The 20180-nt window shown below is 42.0% G+C and overlaps 3 protein-coding genes across 3 annotated transcripts; 1 reads left to right on the forward strand and 2 right to left on the reverse strand.

Moving 5' to 3' along the window:
• Positions 1-114: 114 nt before the first annotated feature.
• On the forward strand, positions 115-4834 carry LOC115690751 (protein PHOX1-like). The gene is made up of 3 exons (XM_030617216.2): positions 115-2930; positions 3016-3250; positions 4364-4834. The coding sequence occupies exons 1-2, from the start codon at positions 890-892 to the stop codon at positions 3162-3164; spliced, it is 2190 nt and encodes a 729-aa protein (XP_030473076.1). The 5' UTR covers positions 115-889; the 3' UTR covers positions 3165-3250; positions 4364-4834.
• Positions 4835-5139: 305 nt separating this feature from the next.
• Positions 5140-11236, reverse strand: LOC115690752 (protein S-acyltransferase 24-like). The gene is made up of 13 exons (XM_030617217.2): positions 10731-11236; positions 10009-10149; positions 9622-9734; positions 8906-8985; positions 8642-8802; positions 7872-8010; positions 7638-7737; positions 7070-7127; positions 6774-6851; positions 6594-6692; positions 6204-6282; positions 5969-6117; positions 5140-5800 (listed from the first exon to the last, which is right to left on the reverse strand). The coding sequence occupies exons 1-13, from the start codon at positions 10989-10991 to the stop codon at positions 5567-5569; spliced, it is 1692 nt and encodes a 563-aa protein (XP_030473077.1). The 5' UTR covers positions 10992-11236; the 3' UTR covers positions 5140-5566.
• Positions 11237-11873: 637 nt separating this feature from the next.
• On the reverse strand, positions 11874-13962 carry LOC115690788 (triphosphate tunnel metalloenzyme 3). The gene is made up of 2 exons (XM_030617251.2): positions 13072-13962; positions 11874-12183 (listed from the first exon to the last, which is right to left on the reverse strand). Exons 1-2 carry the CDS (start codon positions 13665-13667, stop codon positions 12180-12182), a joined length of 600 nt encoding a protein of 199 aa, XP_030473111.1. The 5' UTR covers positions 13668-13962; the 3' UTR covers positions 11874-12179.
• Positions 13963-20180: the final 6218 nt, after the last annotated feature.

Raw genomic sequence — 20180 nt, forward strand, 5'->3', positions numbered from 1 at the left:
TTTTCAGACAGAACAACAATAAAATAAAGTGGAATTTTTCTTCTTTTTTTTTTTTTTTTTTTTGTGGCGCTTACGTTAAGCAGTGAAAATCTTCAACGTCACGTAAGGAGGAACAGCCCAACCACGCATCGCTCCGTTTCTTTCCCCCCCTTCCCCGTCCGTTCTCTCTCCCTCCCTTTGAAAGTTCAACACGTTCTTTCCTCTCACGAATCTCGCAGTTTCTCCAACATCTTCCTGGGCTTTCCCGAGAAAGTTGGCAGCTTTCTCGGCAGACCCGCTTCCCAGACAAGCGCCTCCGGATTGAAATTCGAGGGAATTCTCCGGGCTGCGGGTTCCCATCTTTCTGTCCCTTGGCTGCGTAAAGGTGACCCCTTTTCCCGTTTTCTTGGCGTCTCTCTGAATTGGGTCTGATCTTGTAGGGCTCATGTGCCCGAATCCCGTTCGGAGAGACCGGAATTCGCGCTTTGGATTCGTGTTTCGATCTGGGTCTTGAGCTTTGTTGGATAAAGCTGCGAACTTGAGCCTTGTCTGGGAGGATACCTGGCGTGTCGAAGCTGTTTAGGAATATTCGAGGGTGAATTTGTGGGGGTTTAGTGGCGTGCTTGTTTCGGTGGTTCCTGTTCTATCGAGTGCTTGAGGAGGGCGGGCAGAATACTGTTGCATTCGGTGTCGCGTGTGTTGGTGCCGATTGGGTCGGATTTTGCGTAGATCGTTTCGTGGTGTATGGTTTGATTCAACTGGTAGTGTTCAGGTCGATTTGTATGTGTTTACCGGATTTGGTTGTGGTTGTCTGAATCGGGCAGTGACAAGGTGCGGTGTTGTGTATAGCTAAAAGTATATCTTCTTTCACTTTCTTGATTGGAGTGCTTCAACTCCAAGGATCGTTTTTATGATGGGGAAGCAGAGCGGGAGGAAGAAGGGACTGGTGGGAGGAAAATCTGGTGATACCATTGCAAAGCAACACAAAGCAGGAGAGAACGGTCCAAAAGCATATGATAAGGACACGGCGGTCTTCATTGCGATGTCCCAGGAACTGAAGGATGAAGGGAATAGGTTGTTTCAGAAGAGAGATTATGAAGGGGCTATGCTGAAATACGAAAAAGCCCTCAAATTGCTCCCTAGGGTTCACATAGATGTGTCGTATCTGCGCAGCAATATGGCTGCGTGCTATATGCAAATTGGTCTCAGTGAGTACCCGCGGGCGATCAATGAGTGCAACTTGGCCCTAGAAGTCACGCCCAAGTATTCTAAAGCACTGTTGAAGAGGGCGAGATGTTATGAGGCATTGAATCGATTGGATTTAGCATTGAGGGACACTTCAACAGTTCTGAACATGGAGCCAAATAATGTAATGGCATTGGAGATAGCAGATAGGGTGAAAGCTACAATTGCAGAGAAAGGATTGACTGTGAACATCGAATCGATTGAGTTGCCGCCTGACTATGTTGAACCTCCTAGCTCTTCATCATTGGCAAAACGAGTGAAAGAGAAAGCTCGGAAAAAGAAAAGTAGCCGAATTGAGGGGAAGAAACCTCTCGAAAAACCTAAGGAGATTGAGAATGTTGATAAAGTTGAGGAAAATAAGGCCGAGCAGATTGAGAGTGGTAAGGATGAGGAAGGAGCCGAAGAGAAGAAGCCAGAGGATAAGGCAGTAGTGGAGGAGAAAATCGTGAGCATAAAGGACGAAGAGCCTAAGAAGACTGTAAAGTTGGTTTATGGAGAGGACATAAGATGGGCTCAGTTGCCACTTAATTGTAGTCTCTTGCAGGTGCGGGAAGTGATACGTGATCGCTTCCCGAGCTCCAGAGCTGTTCTTGTAAAGTACAGAGACCAAGAAGGTGACTTGGTCACAATTACTACAGATGAAGAACTAAGGTGGGCTGAGGCATCCACAGAGCCACAGGGTTCTATCAGATTGTACGTCGTACCAGTGAATCCTGACCAGGATCCATTTCACGGGAGACTTTCAGACAAGGAGGATGTTCATGACATTACCATCAAGAACAATGGACTTCAGGAGAATGGGCACGTGGTCAAAGCCGATGAAGCAGGAAAGAAGCCGACTTGCATTGATGACTGGATAATTAATTTTGCTCAACTTTTCAAGAATTATGTTGGCTTAGATTCTGATGAATACTTGGATCTTCACGAACTTGGTATGAAGCTTTATTCTGAAGCAATGGAGGAAACTATCACTAGTGATGAGGCTCAAGGCATTTTCACAGTAGCTGCTGAGAAGTTTCAAGAGATGGCAGCTCTAGCTTTGTTCAACTGGGGTAATGTCCACATGTCAAGGGCAAGAAAAGGTGTGCGCTTACCAGAGGATGCTCCAGAGGATTCCTTACTCGAGCAGATAAAAATTGCATATGACCGGGCATTAAAAGAGCATAGAAGTGCAGGGAAGAGATTTGAAGAAGCATTGAAGATTAAACCAGATTTTTATGAAGGATATCTAGCCCTAGGGCAGCAACAATTTGAGCAGGCTAAACTTTCTTGGTATTATGCACTAGGCAGCAAAGCTGACTTGGAAACATGGCCTTCTTCTGAGATTCTCCAACTGTATAACTATGCTGAGGACAACATGGAAAAAGGCATGCAGATGTGGGAAGAATGGGAAGAGCAACGCCTGAAGGATCTCTCAAATCCAAATACCAGTAAAGTTCAGTTGCAACAATTAGGGTTGGATGGATCGTTCAATGAAATGACGGCAAATGAAGCTGCTGATCAGGCTGCAAACATGAGATCTCAGATAAATCTTTTATGGGGTAGCATGCTGTATGAGCGTTCCATTGTGGAATTCAAATTAGGATTACCTGTCTGGCATGAATGTTTGGAAGTTGCGGTCGAGAAGTTTGAACTTGCTGGAGCTTCTCCAACGGATATAGCGGTTATGGTGAAGAACCATAGTTCAAATCATGGTGCAATTGAAGGTAACATTTATGTACTCATTGTTGTGTTGTGTTTGGTGAACTTATTAATCTTGAGAAGAAGCTGATCCTCTCTCCTGTGTGACAGGTTTAGGATTTAAAATTGATGAGATAGTACAAGCATGGAATGAGATGTATGAAGCTAAAAAGTGGCAGAGTGGTGTTCCATCAGTCCGGTTGGAGCCATTGTTCCGGAGGCGAACATCCAGGCTTCATGATGCTCTTGAACAACATTAAGTAACATGTCCTTGTACAGGCTTTCCAAGACAGACATCACTCTTATTTTTCTCCACTTTTTGGGTTACACGATGCTGTGTGTTGAGGTATGTGGTGATGTCTTTTTATGACAAAACAGTGCCGGTTCCTATTGCGGTTCTCGCCAAAATAAACGATTGTTGCATAGACTCTAGAGTTTTTGACTAGTTATTAATTTTCCCCTGTATTGCTTTCTCTCCAAGTCTCTAGTACTATTATATCATTAAAAAATTTAGGAAAAGCCAGTTCTAGGCGTGGTCTATTTTGATTTGCTGTTGGAGTCTTCTTGATTGCCCTTTCATGTGTTTCCTTCACTTGATGATTTCTTAAAGTAAGGGAGAAACTGAAACCTTTGTGCTTTTCGATGGGAAGTTAACAATGTTAGTTCTCGTGAACTTGTGAGATAAACATCTGCGAAGAAACCTTTATTAAGAGCTTGTTGGGGATCTTTAGCTAGTAGGACATGGTTTTAGTTGCACCTTCACGGTCAATACTGATATCCTTATCAATGGCCTTGTATTCTTGCTGCTGTATGACTGCCTAGTGACTACTGAAGAATCATCTAGATAATATGTGGTCATGCTTCTTGCAATAAATAAGGGGGCTTGGATAGCATTGTTGTACCTGGAATTAGGAACCTGCAAAAGTCATCATTTGAGGATTTTGATGATGGATGGGATTGGCTATAGTATTTGAGTACATTGCAATGACCTGTAGAGCAATAGCTCGTTCTGTTTGATGCAAATAATGGAATTTTCAATGACTTAAAATAGCTTTCTTGGAAAGGAGTAAGTGTCTGAAAATTTTGCTTCTGCTGAGAGTTGTTAATGCGATGCAAATATCGCGGGAAAGAATTGTATTTCATGGTACTGTAACTGTGTCATGTACATGTTCAACATCCTCTTTGTTGAGTCCCTTGATGGAAGTTGTCTTTTGATGATGTTTGTTTCCTTTTCAATCAGTCTTGGGACAGATTAGTTCCATTGAGCTTTGTATATTACGTATGTGAATATTATTTTACTGGCGATTAATCAACAAGGTTAATGGTGATAAATTATTAGCTAATGGTTTGTGTTGTATATTCGAAAGTGACTCCTTAACCCCTGGCACTTAACCTCTTAGCTGCTCATTTCCCTCGGAATATCTTTTCTATCTTTTGACTTTGGAGTTCTGGTCTGCAGGATATTTTTGCTTGTGGTCCATTCATGGCCTTTCGTCCATAGAAGTATTGTTATATTGGTTGTGCCGGAGTTGGAGTTCGGGTTTTCAACCATCAACGCAATGACTTCCCACATATTTATTGGGGAAAAGAAGCAGGGATCTCCATTTAGGATGCCGGCTTCGTCACCATCATTGCCTCGTATTTTTCCTCCTTAGGATAGAGTATGTACACTGGTTTAAAAGAAAAAAATATAGTATTGTGTTCAATTTTCTGGTACTGTAATATGATTTAATTTTAGTCTTTCTCGAAGAGGTTCAATTGTGGGTATTGTTTGAATTGTAAGTGGTTCTTCGGTTCATTCACGTACCTTGTCAGTCAGAGTCGGTCATCTTGGCTTGTATTTCTAATTTAGTGTCAACTTCATCCTTTGTTCAACTTGTTGGAGTTACATGAGTTCTAGTTACTGTGAAGTTTCTATCTTTGTGCTGGACGAATGTTGTTTTCGAGAGCAAGATTCTCTGCCACAGCAAATTTGCCAGGATCGTGGACATAATCGTGTGTGCGATTTCTTGTGTGGTCTTATTTCATCGTGACCGCATATTTTATATAATCTTGTGAATATCAGTCTGCTCGTTTCCACAGAAATTTGTTATACTCATAATTTCAGCACCGGTAGGCTCTCTTCACACGAACAGATATTTGCGAAATCGGTTCTCAGATTAATTTGAAGGAGAATGCCCAGAAAAGTTTATAATGTTCCTATCAATTGCGTGGAATGAATTCATGACCCATGTGTGAAACAAGAAGACTATTTTTCTTAAGCAAGCATGTACATGTCACATTGTCGACACCTAAATTTTCACTCAGCGACCTCTGGGGCTTCACCTCGTGAGGTTCGCGACACACATCAGTTTCATCTGCTCACACAGAAAGTTTCATGAACAATATGACCAACTTTAACCTCAGAACAAAACTTCATACGGGGACAGACTGTATGCGCCACCCACAACTTTGATACTCGATCATTCTATGAACTTATCAGACGTATTTACAACACAGCCATGACGCAACTTCAGCTTCTTCCGGCTTTGAATTCAATGCCCTGATGCTTTCAATATAGCGGACCAGTCTGTCGAAACTGAGATGTCACCAGTGCAGCTGCCATCAGAAGTCTCGCAGTGACCATTGTTTTTCTTTTTTCTGTTTTTTTTCAGATTCACATCTACTCATCGTATTCTTGATCTGATCTCCTCGCCATAACCTTCATGCCAATGCCCTCGGAATCAGCCCAGTCTCCAATATATTCCACATCTTCATTGTATCCGTTGAGGAAAAAATCTACACAATTCTTCCCAAAACCACGGTCATAGGGGTTCCAGAATCTGCCACCCAGGTCCTTGAGGTAGCTATAGCGCATAGAGTTCTCCCTCTCGTTCGTGGTAATATTACGAGAAATCTGTCACAAGGAATTTTGCCACTTTTAGAAAGGTCGTTGGAAAAAAAAGTGCAAGGAGTCCAACTAGACAAGTAACAGGCGTGTCACTACAATAAACAACAAGATAAAAAGTGTTTGTCATTTTTCATTGCGACATAAAGATGTGCAATAGAGAACGATGGATGTTACCTGATATGCTTGCAAAGCTGTCAATGCTACAACACCTGAAAAGAGGAAAAACTCGGCAATGAGAAATGACATAGCACCAGTGTGATGGATACAAGCATGTTTCAACCAAGCACCAAGAGAGGATGGTGCAGCTGGATCACCCAGAACTCCTGTATGCAAAGATTCTATTGTTATGAGGGGAAAAAATGCCACAAGCAGAACTTAATAACTTACACTGAAAACTGATAAAACCTACTTGTAAGAGCAACTGCGCCGGTAATTGACATAGCCAAAACTTCTAAAACTAGGAATACAAAGAAATCCCACTTGTTCTTCTGCATCACAATTGAAAAACTGTGAATTAAAATATATGAACAAGAAGGGAGATAAAAGGAAAAGTACTTTTTTAAAGTTGAGCTAATCTGAACTTCATGATAGTATTGAACTCGAAAATCGATTGTCAATCACATTTTGGAAACAATTAAGACTGATGGTCATGTGACATGAGAAACTATGATAACACCATGAGCTAATGAAATTTCTTTTTGAAAACGTATTCAATCTCGCAAAATTCCATGGAGAAAACTACTATAATTTGAGAAAAAAGCAAGGTCGCGTATTGGCTTTCAGCATCATGTAAGAGTACCTTGCCAATGCAGTTGGATACCAAAGGGCAATGATGGTCGAATTGTTCAACACAGCGGTCACAAATGGAGCAATGTTTTGCGCGGAGAGGCCTCACAATCTAACACTATAAAAGAAAGATCAGGAAAAAGATAAAGAAGGAATGAGGTATATGCTAAATATAAAGGTTAACCGATGCCACCTTGCATGTTGTGCAGAGCTGAGACCAGTTGCCAGCAAGCAAAGCGGGATTATTTATCTCAATCTTCAACAGTGGTTCCTAATGATCCCATATAACCAAAAATAAAAAGAATAAAAAAAAATTACCAAACTGCTTAGAGCTTAAATATCAAACCAAACCTTCACTTAAGCGCTTTAGAGTATGTTAATGTTAATAAAAGAGTAAATTCCACTGGGCTAGAAATTCGATTGACTGTTGAGATACAGAGTACAATACAAAAGATTACAAGGGAAATAGCAATCTGGGTCAAAGCGCACATTGTCTGTCATAATCTTATGATCATGCGAGCTCACTCTGATGTATCCTGGATCCTTGCTGCAATCGAAGAAAAGGCACAAATTAAATAGGTGAAATAACTGCGAATTTGGCACCTGATAAGAACAAAAAAGTACTCATAGAAAGTACCACGCATCCTTATATAATCTTATATGCGAATGTAGCATATGTAACTGTGAGCAAAACAACAACTTTGCTTCCAGCACAGTAACTAAGTCATTGGGAATTATCCTACACATGATTCAAAATGTTCTCGACACCCTAGTCAATAAACCAATCCTTATATATTCTAGCAAGTAAAGAAGGAAAACAAACAAAAACTGTCGAGAACAAAGTTAAGGAGAAACAATAACAGGATAATTAAATAATCATGCGTAGATAAAGTCAAATATCATGATCACTACTATACATGCAAAACCTTCAGGACAGTATAGATAAAGTAAAATAACAGGACATAGTACAATGAGGTGTAGAAACAACAAAATATTCTGCTTTTCTTCTTGAGGGGTTGGTGCCATGTAAAAGTCTTTACACCTCACAATTGTTTACCTGCTGCACCTGTAAAGCATGACAAGTCCAGCACTTGCTAGGAGAGCCCCCAGCCATGCAAGAAAGTCAACACCAGATCTTAACTTTGGTAGATCTGATCCTGCACCACGAATATAATTTTAAGTCCTGTAAAGGTTGTTGGATTGAACCATCAATCCAAAGAAAACTAATGATGCGCACACATGGATGTGAGACAGAGGGAGAGAAGTGGAGGAGGGGGTGCACTGAAGATACCCATTATGATGGATTTTGTGTAGGTCACCAGTAGCAAAAGAATTATGACCCACAGAATGGGTGCGAACCCGAGATTGAAAAACTTCCCAAAGCCACTATTCCAATAAAGCTTCTGATCAAGCTGCTTTCGGGCATTTTCCTGCAGAACAGATTTCTCAGTATTTCAAGATTGTATGATGTTGGGGAACTAAGCAGTAGATTAGTCAAGTGCCTTTGACAGAGATTGACAATGGACACATGGCCTGATTTTTAAGGTCAGAGTAGTACATCACAGAAATTACAGTACGCCACCAGGTGAAGATAGCCATATCATATAAAAAGGAAACATGTTCCCAAACCAGCCTCCAAAAGATCAATCACATTAAAAATTGCATGTTTGTGGTAGTGCAATAGTCATATCATGTTAGAAGGAAAGCTCGTGGGTTTGACTATCTTTTTTGGTGCTAATCACAGCTTTAGAATTTTTTTTAAGGTAAATATAGCTTTAGACTAGGCATACTTCATCTCTTATGCATAAGATGTCACCAGAATAACGGTAACGTACCAAAAATAACTCTAACGCAAGGTTGCTTCTATATCTTATATCTACAAAGTTTCCTATCGTATCACGGAAAGATGTTACAGGCAGCTTCACTTTCACAGGAAGCCAGGAATGCAATGAGTATGTCATCACAGGCACGGTACAACAGGAGAATGTGTAGCGATAACATCTGAAGTGCAAAAATTCATCATCATGACATATTAGAATGACATGTCAGCGAAGCACCTACAAGGAAATACACAACTTGTTGGTAATTCCTATCAGATGCAAGCTGAACTGGTGTAAGGCCAGTATTATCAGTCACCATCAATTCCTCCTTGCCAACCCTTACTAATTCCTCACACGCCTCCAAGTTCCCCTGAATAGCGGCCCAATGCAAAGGAGTGCACCCTAAACCAACAGAATTAATATGTGATCAGCTAGAGGCAACTATGATTTTCTTATCATCACATTCATTGGGCCAGCTCTGCAAGAATGGAGCATGTAAACTCACCCTCTTTGTCCTTGCGTCCAACATGAGCATCTAGAAATAAGAGAAGACGTATACAATCGGAAAAACCTTTATAAGCAGCCCTGGAATTCAATGACAAATAATAATGTCCCATCAGGTGTTTACAGTAGAAGGAAGCTTTTTGAAAGCATCAATTCACATAAATGCAGAAGGCAAATAGAATGATGCAAATATGCGTGTTCAAAAGAAAATACTTGGAGAGGAGCAACCCTCCGATTTCTATAAGAATCTGGCTATTGAAGTTCATGCCTTTAACAATCTCAAAAGAATGAATAATAAAAATCAACTTGATCAACTTTTGGTCTCTGCACATTCATTATCTTTTTCAAATGTCTCTGAACTTACAATTACAAATTTCAATCCATCATTTTCATGAAAATGAGCCCATGCCCCTCTTCCAGACCATTAGAGCATCAAATTGAGCACATTAACAGTGTCACATGGAAACAGACAGCATGTAAGCCAAGTAACATGACTAAAAAGCTCTCCTAGGAGATACATCTTAACAATGACTCCTTAATACTAGGTGGGCGGCACATTTGCATCCTGAAGACAATCATGCGAATGTGATTTGTAAAATGATAACATCCTCAAGAATGCAAAATTATGCAGCTTGACCACAAGCTAACTATAGGTAACTGTACGAGTAGAAATATATACGATATCGTAAAGGCATTAGACTGCAGGTTCTCAGGTACCAGTGCAAAAGGCTTCTTCCATCATTGTCAGGAACATCAGCGTCCACATTCCATTTTGAGATCATACAATGAAGGAAAGCAGTATGACCATGCTGAGCTGCAACATGTGTTGTCTGCGATCATGTCCATGTGAACGTTCAGCAGTAAGTACAAAGCTGTTTCTGAATTACTAAGACGAATGAAATCTCCAGCTACCAGCTTTCTATGATGTTTCTATTCACAGTAAATAAATCACTTCTTCTTTCAGTATGGTTTCTTGAACAGATGTATAGTTATATGGACCAAGAGTTATTATGGCTCTCAGATCCAGAAGCCAACAACTAAAAGGCCATGTGCCACGATAGATAAAGAGAATATTATATCAAACGTACACAGACATGAACAAACCTGAAACCCGCACTTGTCAGCAGTATTAATCCGAGCACCCTCTCGAAGTAAAAGATCTGCTACCTTGATAGCACCTCGTGCCGCACTCCAGTGCAATGCTGTCTGCCCAGTGTGATCGACTGCGTTTACATCTCCACCATGCTGGAAAGAACAGAGAAGAATTAGACACCAATTATCCTTGGTACACAATCAAATTCTACTCAATCACTCTCCCGCAAAAACTTCTGAGCTTAACATGGTTCACATCCACAGAACAATATCTTGCAAGTTAATTTTTGAAACTCATAAAAACTAAATGTTAAGGCCTATGAGTGACGTTCTGCTCTCAATGATTCGACCAATATTCTTATCACCAAAAAAGAAAAACCCAGATTTCCTTTTTCACATATATTCTCAGAATCGAGGAGAGTGATTGGAGAATCCTAAATTCACTGATGAAAAAAACCCCCTCACTCTAAACAGTATTCATCCGCATAAAACACACATAAAGGCACGAACTTCAGAGAAGCCAAGCACAACAAAGCCAACTCATAGTTCCCGGAATAAGAATGAACTTGGGAAACATACAAGAAAAAGTGCTTAAAACCCAGAAAACAGAGGAACCAATTCAAACAGATAAATCATCTGGACACAGTAAAAACCATCTAGACGACCCCATCAAAAAAGCGCAACCTTTTCGTTCCTCGCTAAAGGGATACACTAAAAGAAAGGGAGAGAAGAACCTGGATGATGTATTGAGCAGCAACACATCTGTTGTTCAGAGCAGCCCACTGCAGGGCATGATAACCAAGCCCATCTGGCTCGCGCACTGAACAACCCTCCACCTCCACCAGCCTCCTGAGCTTCTCCACGTCGCCGTACGCGGCCGCGGCATACACATCGTTCCTCAACCTCTCCTTGCCAGCTCCTCCGCCGCCGACGCCGCAGGGCTCGACGGCGGCGGCCGGCCGGGCCTCCTCGACGGCCTCGATCTCCATCGACATCGTGATATCCCCGGAGTAGGTCGTTGGGAATATCTTGCTCGGGGAAGGCGAGACGAGAGGGCAGTTTTTCGTTCAGGTACGGCAGGAAGGAATCGGACAAAAAGGTGGTTTCTTGCTCGTCGGATATTTGGAAGGTTCGTGTGAAAGTCTGACTTCTTGGCTGACTCAACACAACTCTTAAGGAGATTCGCATGTACATTGGCCCACGTTTGCCTTAGAATATGTCCAAAAACACTGGCTGATCATGAGCTGCAAAATGCGGATGTCGTCAAATCTGTGAACTACGTTGCATATCTCGTGGTTTTCAGTTCTTTTGAGCTCCAGAACTCGAAGGGTCATTGCGGATCTATATATTTTAGTGATATCATTGTATATGAACGGAACTTCCGCGATCCTGAATTTTGGTTATCATATGGGGAGAAAGGAAAGCATGTAGTCGCATTTTTCGAATATTCGCTGTGGAGATGAAAGATGATAAATTGAACGAGTTAGGAAAGAGAAAAAATGTATCGATTTATCAAGATACTCGATAGCCCAACGGTAAGAACGGACCAAATGAGGACACCAATGGTAATGGTGCTAGCTAATCTTACTTAACTATGACTGGTATTCATGAATTTGTTTGCTACCTTTATGAGTCGAGGATGTTTGGCGTTTTAAGTTCCCTTTTCTTGTAAAGGAGAAGTTAGAATTAAGTTAACAAAAAGATTACTGCAAAGAAAGTCATCTCTTCAACGCGAATCCGCATGGAGTATAGCATGGAATACCAAACAGAAACGAGTAAATGCATTGGACGGATGAGGCTGTTTGAGCACAATTTGGGGAAAAACAAAGCTGAAAATGAGCAAATTACCAGAGTTCCCTGATCACTCTTGGATGAGCTAAACAAACACAATCAGACCATCGTCTATGGTTCTTGCAGATAGCTGACATCCTCAATATATATTATCGTAGTTCATACGTTTCAACAACTACTCGGTCCAGGGGAAAACATACTAATGAGATACAATGCTCCACTTATTGAATGCGAATAATTAGAGTAGCATGCGACCTCATCCAATTGTGAGTTCACAACATTCTCGGAACTGCCAACTTTTTTACTCATTAATATGGATACTTGAGCCGATGGCCACGAAAAAAAAGGAATATTTGTGGTGATAAAGGTCGTCCGCTGCCTGTCCACAACGACTACCTGCAAAAGCAGATGATTCTTGCTGTGAGATACATGAATCCTGTCGCTTCAAGTAACCAAATTGAACGTAATGATTAAACATTCTCGGATCAATTTTTGCCTCACATGGCACGCAGCACACTCAGCAGACAATAAAGTGCACCAAAATGCTAGCAATCCAACCATCGAAGAAGCATATGTAATCAAGCAAAATAAGATACTGAATCTACTGCCCTGGCGATCCCACGCAATCTGAACTGTCTTTCCAGATGTGGCAGATATGGCATACTTGACAAATGGAAAGAGATGCAAATCCAAAGGAATGACAAGGAAAGAACATTGGCGAGCAATCCAGCTAAAAGACACTTTGACCTACTACTGTCATTTGCCATTCCAAAGATATGAAAATGAATCAAAACTGGCATTATATATTCAAGAAAACTCGGACAACTAAATGAAGCCTATTCCACCGCCCCTTGCTTGAACCACAGAAAAAAGGGAGGAAATCGGCAGCAGATGGCTATCTAGATAAATATCAAATAACACAGCAGACAAAGGGAACTCGGGGATGTAAAGGTGACTCTCATTTCCTTCAATTGATGATAAAACTTTGATACGAAAACAAAACTAACGGCTTCAATTCCCCATGACAAACTATTGATCGAGGTCCCTGTTTAGCTATCTGGGAAATGAAGAAATCCAATGATTCACTTCACAATTTCATCAATGCAATGATTTTACTTCCATCCACTCAAATCACACACAATTCATAGCTTCAGCATGATCTACAATTCCTTAGGCAATCCAAACAAGAATGTAAACTTGGACGCTAATAAAACGAAAGCTAAAACACTCTTAGCAGCTATAAGTGAGAACTGAAAATCGAATGCTGAAGACTCGAAAACTCACTCCGGCAACTTCCCGGACCGAAAAGTCGCAAACTTGGACACCTCCGAATACTTATACTCAATCCCATTGTCCTTCAGGAACTCCTCAATCACCTTCTTCACGGCCTCGGGATCACTACTCTCGCACTCGATCTCATAACACGTCCCGAACTCGTACTTCGTCTCGTCGACCTCCAAGGTCAGCCCTTTCCACTCATACACATCCCTCACATTCCCAAACCCTCCCAGCCCCACAAACTCCCCCACCCCAAACTCCTCCCTGCACCTCCTCAAAACCCTAGAGCCCACCGACCCCATCCTCCCCGGATCGGCCACGCACTCCCGACCTTCCGCCGGGTCCAGCTCCTCCTCGTCCTCCTCGACGCGGCTGACGCCGTCGACCAGGACGGCCCTCGCCTTGAGCGAGGCGACGCAGCGGGCGTCGCCGTTGTAGAAACGGAGGCGGAGGACGGCGCGCCGCGAGGAGAGCTCGCCGCCGGCGCCGTCGAAGAAGAGGTTCTCCTGGCGGTCGGTGCGGAGCCGGTGGGGGGAGAGGAGGGCGGCGACGCGGCGGTGGGCGCCGGCGTCGGGGAGGCGGAGCTTCACCTCGACTTCCATCGCCTAAGGGATTCAAGAGGAGGGGGAGAGGCCGATGCGGTGGGCCTTGGAGGGGAGGTTGGAGGGGCGGTCGAGGTGTTGGAGGATGGAGGAGGTTCCGGCGGCGGCAAGGGCGGCGGAGGAGGCGGGAGGGCCGGCGGCGGCGGCGGCGGCGGCGGAGCGCTTGCGGGCGTCTTCGAGCTCGTCCTTGTCTTCGATCTTGACTTCGATCTTGCTGGGTTTCCTTCTCAGCATTTTGCGTTGCGTCGACGCTCTCCCTCCTCGCTCTGCGTTCAGGATTTAGAGGGACTTCCCTAGATTTGATTTTATTCCAAAATACTTTTTTAATTTAATTATTTTAAATTCAATAAGCTCTCTAAACTTGATCATATCAACCTAACAATCTCCCGAGCTCGATGTATAGTCTCTGAAATTTGGCCCAATGCATAACGGGGTTAATTAAAAAAAAGTTAACCTTGTTTGAGAAAAAAAGTTATGGTGATGAGCCTGGCGAATCTCTTCCATGGCGTTTATCGACGGACGATGGTCTACAACTTGATTACAACAAAACGACGAAGTTTGGCGTGAAAGATTCAATCCTGAGATATTTTTGACTTGGGCTGAAGTGAAGGAGACGAACATTTTTATCGTTATTCTTCAAGTTGTGGTTCAGAGAATAAAACAATGAATAATGCTTTAAATCCAGTCAGCAAGTCACGTGGATTTATTGCTAAAGTGGAATAGTCAAGTTGGAAAATCAATGGTTTTAAGTCAATAAGGGCAGATTTGAGATTTAAGTGAAAGTTGGTGCTTTTACGAGACAAAAAATTACGAGACAAAAAAAGTTCGGGCAGAATTGTCCCTTGACCTAAAGTTGGTGCTTTTTTACAGGACAAAAAAAAGTTCGGGCCAAAATTGTCCCTCGACCTAAATTTGATGCTTTTTTTTGGAATTAACCCATGCATAACGTAATCCCCGAACTTTTGATTTGTTCAGTGTGGTCCGTGAACTTTAACTCAATGTACAACATGGTGTTGAATTTTTAATTGGTTTAATGTCCTCCTTGATTTTTTGGTATATATTCAAACTAGTCCCTAGACTATATGACGATATTCAATATTGTCTCTGAATTTAAATTAATGGAATGACAATATTAAATATTTTCATGTATTAAAATTTCATGGATCATATCGAACTAATTGAAAGTTCATGGACCACATTGAACATATTCATTATAGTTTAGGGTCTAGTTTGATACATGCAATAAAAGTTCGGGATCACTTTGAACAAATTAACAATTCGGAGATCACATCGACATGTCGTGTAAAAGTTGTTGGACCATTTATATTATTTTTCCTTATAAAAATAATGGCCGGCCAACGGATATGTGCTCGTTACGTGTCAGTTTTGCGCCTTTCACAAGCAAGGGCATTTTGGTCCAAAAACTACCGTAACCCCATAACCAGATATATCGAAATTAAAAAATAAAAAATTCCTCAATTGATTTTACCCTCTTCTACTTGCATGCAAGAAAATGCATAGTCGGCTTTGCTCCAATCTACAACACGGTGTTCTCATTACAGCTTTCTTCTTCATCTATAGTCTTGTAACGGAATTATAAATAGTTGAATAGCGTAAATGACTAAAATATTTTATAGGAATAAAAAGCAAAAAAAAAAAGAAAAAGAAGAAAAAACAGAAAATTGAGCCATGAATCGATCGAACCAAACCGAATCAAAGTTTTCGGTTCGGTTTCAATTGTTTGAGCGAGTTTCGGTTGGTTCGGATGCTTCCTTACGGTTGAACCTCATGCCTAATTGTAGCCTACGATCAATCTCCAATTTTCCGATAATATGCTCGAGAGACCTTAGCGCTTTCTTTTTTGAGGGGAACAAAGTTAAGTTTGGGGGAGCCTAAGAAACGGGCGCTATTTCGAGAATTATTGAATCAAAATGATCAGGTTCGTGAGTAATTTGAAACTAAGCTAAATTGGAGGGGAATTTTGAGACAAGAGCAACACTCCAATGAGTGTTTTGGAACTTTCCCTACAAGCATTTAATCCCATTCCAGGTAACTTCATTTTTATCTTTAATTCAAAATCTTTACTTTGATTTCGATATAAATTTAAAATGAATCTTTTGATAGAACAAATCTAAATAATTAGTATGTTTTCAAATTCCTTGGTCATACTATCTGATCATGACTTCCCTCTGGACATGTAAATGTCAGGTAACATGTTATGTTTCTGATACAAGCATAATCATGTTATATTACACTCTCCTCCTCATATGCCTATATGCGTGTGTGTGTGCGTGTGCGGGGCAAAAAAAAATGGTCTGAAGGGCATATTCAACAGCAAGTTAATTAGCAGCTGAACTTTTTCATTTACTTATTAAACTGTTCATCCAACCCAAGATAGGATTTAAGAGCCAAGAAGCGTTTCAAAAGGATTGATTGATTGCTACAGCTGCCTAGGCATCGCCTTCAATATGGACCAGCATAAAAATCCCACCATATCTGCAAGAGTCCCTCTGTCCACCTTTCTCTCTGGTTTAGTCTTTAAGCCATGGCAGCTGTTGGTTGTTTGTTTGTAAAACAAACAAAATAGTGCATTTTTCTTTGTCCCACATGAAAGTTTTCGGTAAAACGCCACTTTATAACTGTGAATATCTTCGTCGGGTTGTGCCTGGCCTTGTTGGTCCGGATGGGGGCTTGGCCACGGGTTGGACTTCTTGGGCGCGCCCGGTTTAATTAGCATTAATCCCTTTATTTTTTTATTTCGTAAGGTTATCCCATTAATCTTTATTAGTTGAAAGGTTGTTTTTTGTTTATTAAATAATTTTCGAAATTATGAAAATTCGGAATTTTATTTATATATATTTTTATTTTATTTTATTCCGAATTTTACATGTGTCTTTTCAAGACAACTTTTGGAGATTATACTTATTCAGTTTTCAACCTTTCCCGAAGGGTTGCATTTGTTTAGTTTGCAACTTCTTCCGAAAAAATATCTTTGTTAGCTTTGCAACCTTTCGTGAAGAGTTGCCTATGAAGACCGATTTTATATATATCGAGTTTTGGCAAGAAGAAAAAAGAGATCAATTTTCAAGTCTTCTTTCGAAAAACTACAGTCATCATTTTCAATTGTTTCCTAGAAAGATCCTGGAGAAATACTAGAATTGCTATCTAGTATTCTCATTTTGAGACTTTATTGTATCCTGGAGGATTTTTACCGGTGACCATTAGCAAAATTGTGGGGTAAATAAATCCTTAAGGAAAGTGATATCACGCCTCAAAGTCCGACTTGATTGCTCTTTTGATTCGAAGCCATTCAAATTTACAAGCAACAACATCAAGATGGACATTTGTGCACACACTCTCCATCGGGTTGTGCCTGGCCTTGTTGGTCCGGATGGGGCTCGGCCACGGGCTGGACTTCCTGGCACCGAGCGCCCTGGAAAACCGGAAGATATTGGGGTTCGAAGATTGCTTCGGCGCGATAAACAACTTGAAGAATTGCGGCGCCGCGCTCTCTCACGCCCTCTTGGGCAAGCATCCCCTGTCCAAGGCGTATCTCCGTGGGGGCGTGCTTGAACCCAAGGAGCTGCTCTTTGGCCGTGCGGTAGACACGGATGCGGTCCTTAAAGAAGTCTTGGGTTTCCTTTGCAAGACTAAGTCGGTCTCGGCCGCTTGCTGCCACTCCGTGAACGAAATCAGCGACAAATGTTGGGCGTTGGGGCTGGTTTTGAAGAACCGGCTGACGTTCCAGTTTGTCAGCACTTTCTGTAAAGCCTACGACAATTGATCCATTTCATGTTGTTTCCGCGAAAACTAATGGGAGATTGTTCGTTTGGACTGGAAATTAAATCAAGGTTCCATTCCTTACTGTGATCATTTTGCAGATGCTATAGTTCAATATGCCTAAGCAAGTCATTCATCTATTCTCCTCCTTTCCTGAATGTTCCGTCGACCTCTCCTTTCAAATTCGTGGCTGCGGCGAGTAAAGATGTGGACCGCCGAGTGACACGAAGGTAAACTTCGACATTTTAAAATATAATTCAGTACTCATTCTTGCCGTCTAAGCACGCAAGTCTTGCAATTTCACACTCGCGTCGTAACAGGAATCCGAGGGAAGGTCAAAGTCTACGTTCTCTTTCTGAGCTGAGACCATAAATTGTTTAGGCCTTTGACAATGTAAACACGAGAGGAACTTCAACTGTCAACACGCCGAACGGGCTCACTCAAGTTGAGGCCAGACGAGTAACCGCGTCTATATGCCAGATGAAGCAAGTTGATCCATGCTGACTTGTTCTGGCCAGGACCTAGTGCCTTGTGCTGCTTGCTTCAAGCTCTCATTCGGACTAAGTCCGGAAACGCTCGAAACAAGAACGTTTACCGATCTCCCCGTGCCTGCTCATTTTGTCAGGTTTAACATTCTAGCCATCGGAGTCTCAGATCCCTAAGGCTGCATATTCACGTGCAATGCCACAACCACAACTTTGGCAGGCAGAAGCAGGAGCCAGGAAGTATTTCAAAATGCCTGAACGACACTGTTACGTGCAGTATAGGTAACCATCCTTGTCTGGACAAACTTCACAATTATTACAGAATTGGGACTCCTCAGAATGGGATGCGGCCATTTAGGCATCAAGCAAACGGGTACAATCCCTAAAATTGCGCCATCAAAAAGCTTCGCCGCCCGTTGCAAGTCGATGTGGGTGGTATCAGTTAAAACTGATGCGGTTTGTACAAAGACTATTTGCACATAATATGATCCTGGTAGGCATTTGAAAATTTTCGGGCATTAGGCCAGAAACTTTTGTAACTGGACAGCCTATACCGGGACTCCGTGTATGGTTCTGCTTACAGATGGCTTTTTGAGTGATTGGCCAAAACAAGAAGTCTCTGTAGCGAATTTTTCGTCGGATGATACTGCTAAAGGAATCAACGAATGGAGTTACATCTAACTTTAGTTTGCAAGCAAAATCGCACAAATGCATAGACGTCGACAATATTAACCATATAATTAAGCGGGATTGTGTTAGGAAACTTATCTTTCTGAGATGTCTCTACATACACAGCAAAAATGAAGCTAAACACATTCAAGGTCAGGGCCCTCGACATACTCCCATCTATCGTGACCACAGTGTCATTTTCCACAGCCGAATTGGCACCGACTCTTGAGCAATGCGATTTGCCACTCGCGAAAGTAAAGGGCTGCGGCTCCGAGATCAACAACACTATGTATCCCCAGCAATCAGGCCGACAATCTCGGGCAGGCTTGCCTTGCAGGCAGTGGTCAATGGGATTCCGGATCTCTGCTGGGTTCTGGTCGTGCCGCCTTTTACGCCGGCGTCGGATATTCAGTTTCTTCTCAAGGGAATCTGTTCGATAGTTGGACGACCTGTCACCGGTCTTCAATATGCAATATTACTTTCTTCCATACATTTTTGCCTATCACCGGTGTTTTTCTTCTTCTTCTACCAATGACTTTTTATCTATCTTTAAAAAGTAAAAGATTAAAGTCGATGAAATGCTCAATGCGCTTCCGCATTTAATTTCATGAGTTGACTCAATCATAAGCTCCATCATGCGATATAGCGCATTAAATGCTACACACCATCATAAATGAAAAAGCTTCAGCAACTGTTCAAAGAACAACTTTCGCCTCCATAAAGCCTCGGATTGCACCAAAGCATTGTCATTATTTGGCTCCTGAGAATGGCAATGCAAGGATCTATAACGCTTCTTCTTTTTGCCTTGACTTTGATGACCATCTCGGTCGAGCCAGGAGCGGCCCGGCGCTCCCGCCACCTTTTGGCGGGCAGCCACCCCAACCACCGCCTCCTGGGGCCAGCCCCGACGGCGACGGAGCGATGCAAGTCAGCTCGGAGGTTCGCCAAAGAATGCGGTGGACCAATATCTGCCGCTTTCTATATGCAAGATTTTGGTGTCGATGATAGGTCTATTAGTTGTTGTCAGGCCATTGGATCAATTAAAGAAGATTGCATGACTAGTTACCTCAATCGGCTTACGTACAGATGTTCTCACGTTATTTATGGACGATAGGTCTTATATTTGGGTTATGCAATGTTGGTAAAGAAATAAACGTACTTGAAATTCCTGGCAATTCGTTCACTACTGAGTTTGGGGATCTCTGGACTTGCTAGAGCCCTGTGGGATAATTCTTGCTACATCGGGAATCGGCCCAAATTAGCAAAGTTAGACAAATCTGCAGGTGGGTGCATCAGACAACTTAAGCAAAATTAGATCAAAAGTTCTGAACAATAAAGTGCAACAAAATCTTAGAACATTTTGAATCTTGTACAATCGAGTCTTAAACTCACCAAAGATGACGATAAGTTTGGACCTTTCTCCGCATTTGAACATGGTTCAACCATATCCCTAGAATGACAAGTAGTGCTTTTATTGCCATCGATGATACTTGAGGTGAGGCACGCGCTACGAGCGCGCTCGAATCGAGGTTATTATGATTGAGAAACGTTGGGCGGTTACTACATGGAATGGATGCGT

Source organism: Syzygium oleosum, unplaced genomic scaffold, assembly GCF_021117445.2.
Source record: "Syzygium oleosum isolate NSW1041296 unplaced genomic scaffold, Sole_v2.1 Sole_v2.21, whole genome shotgun sequence".
Classification (NCBI taxonomy): domain Eukaryota; kingdom Viridiplantae; phylum Streptophyta; class Magnoliopsida; order Myrtales; family Myrtaceae; genus Syzygium; species Syzygium oleosum.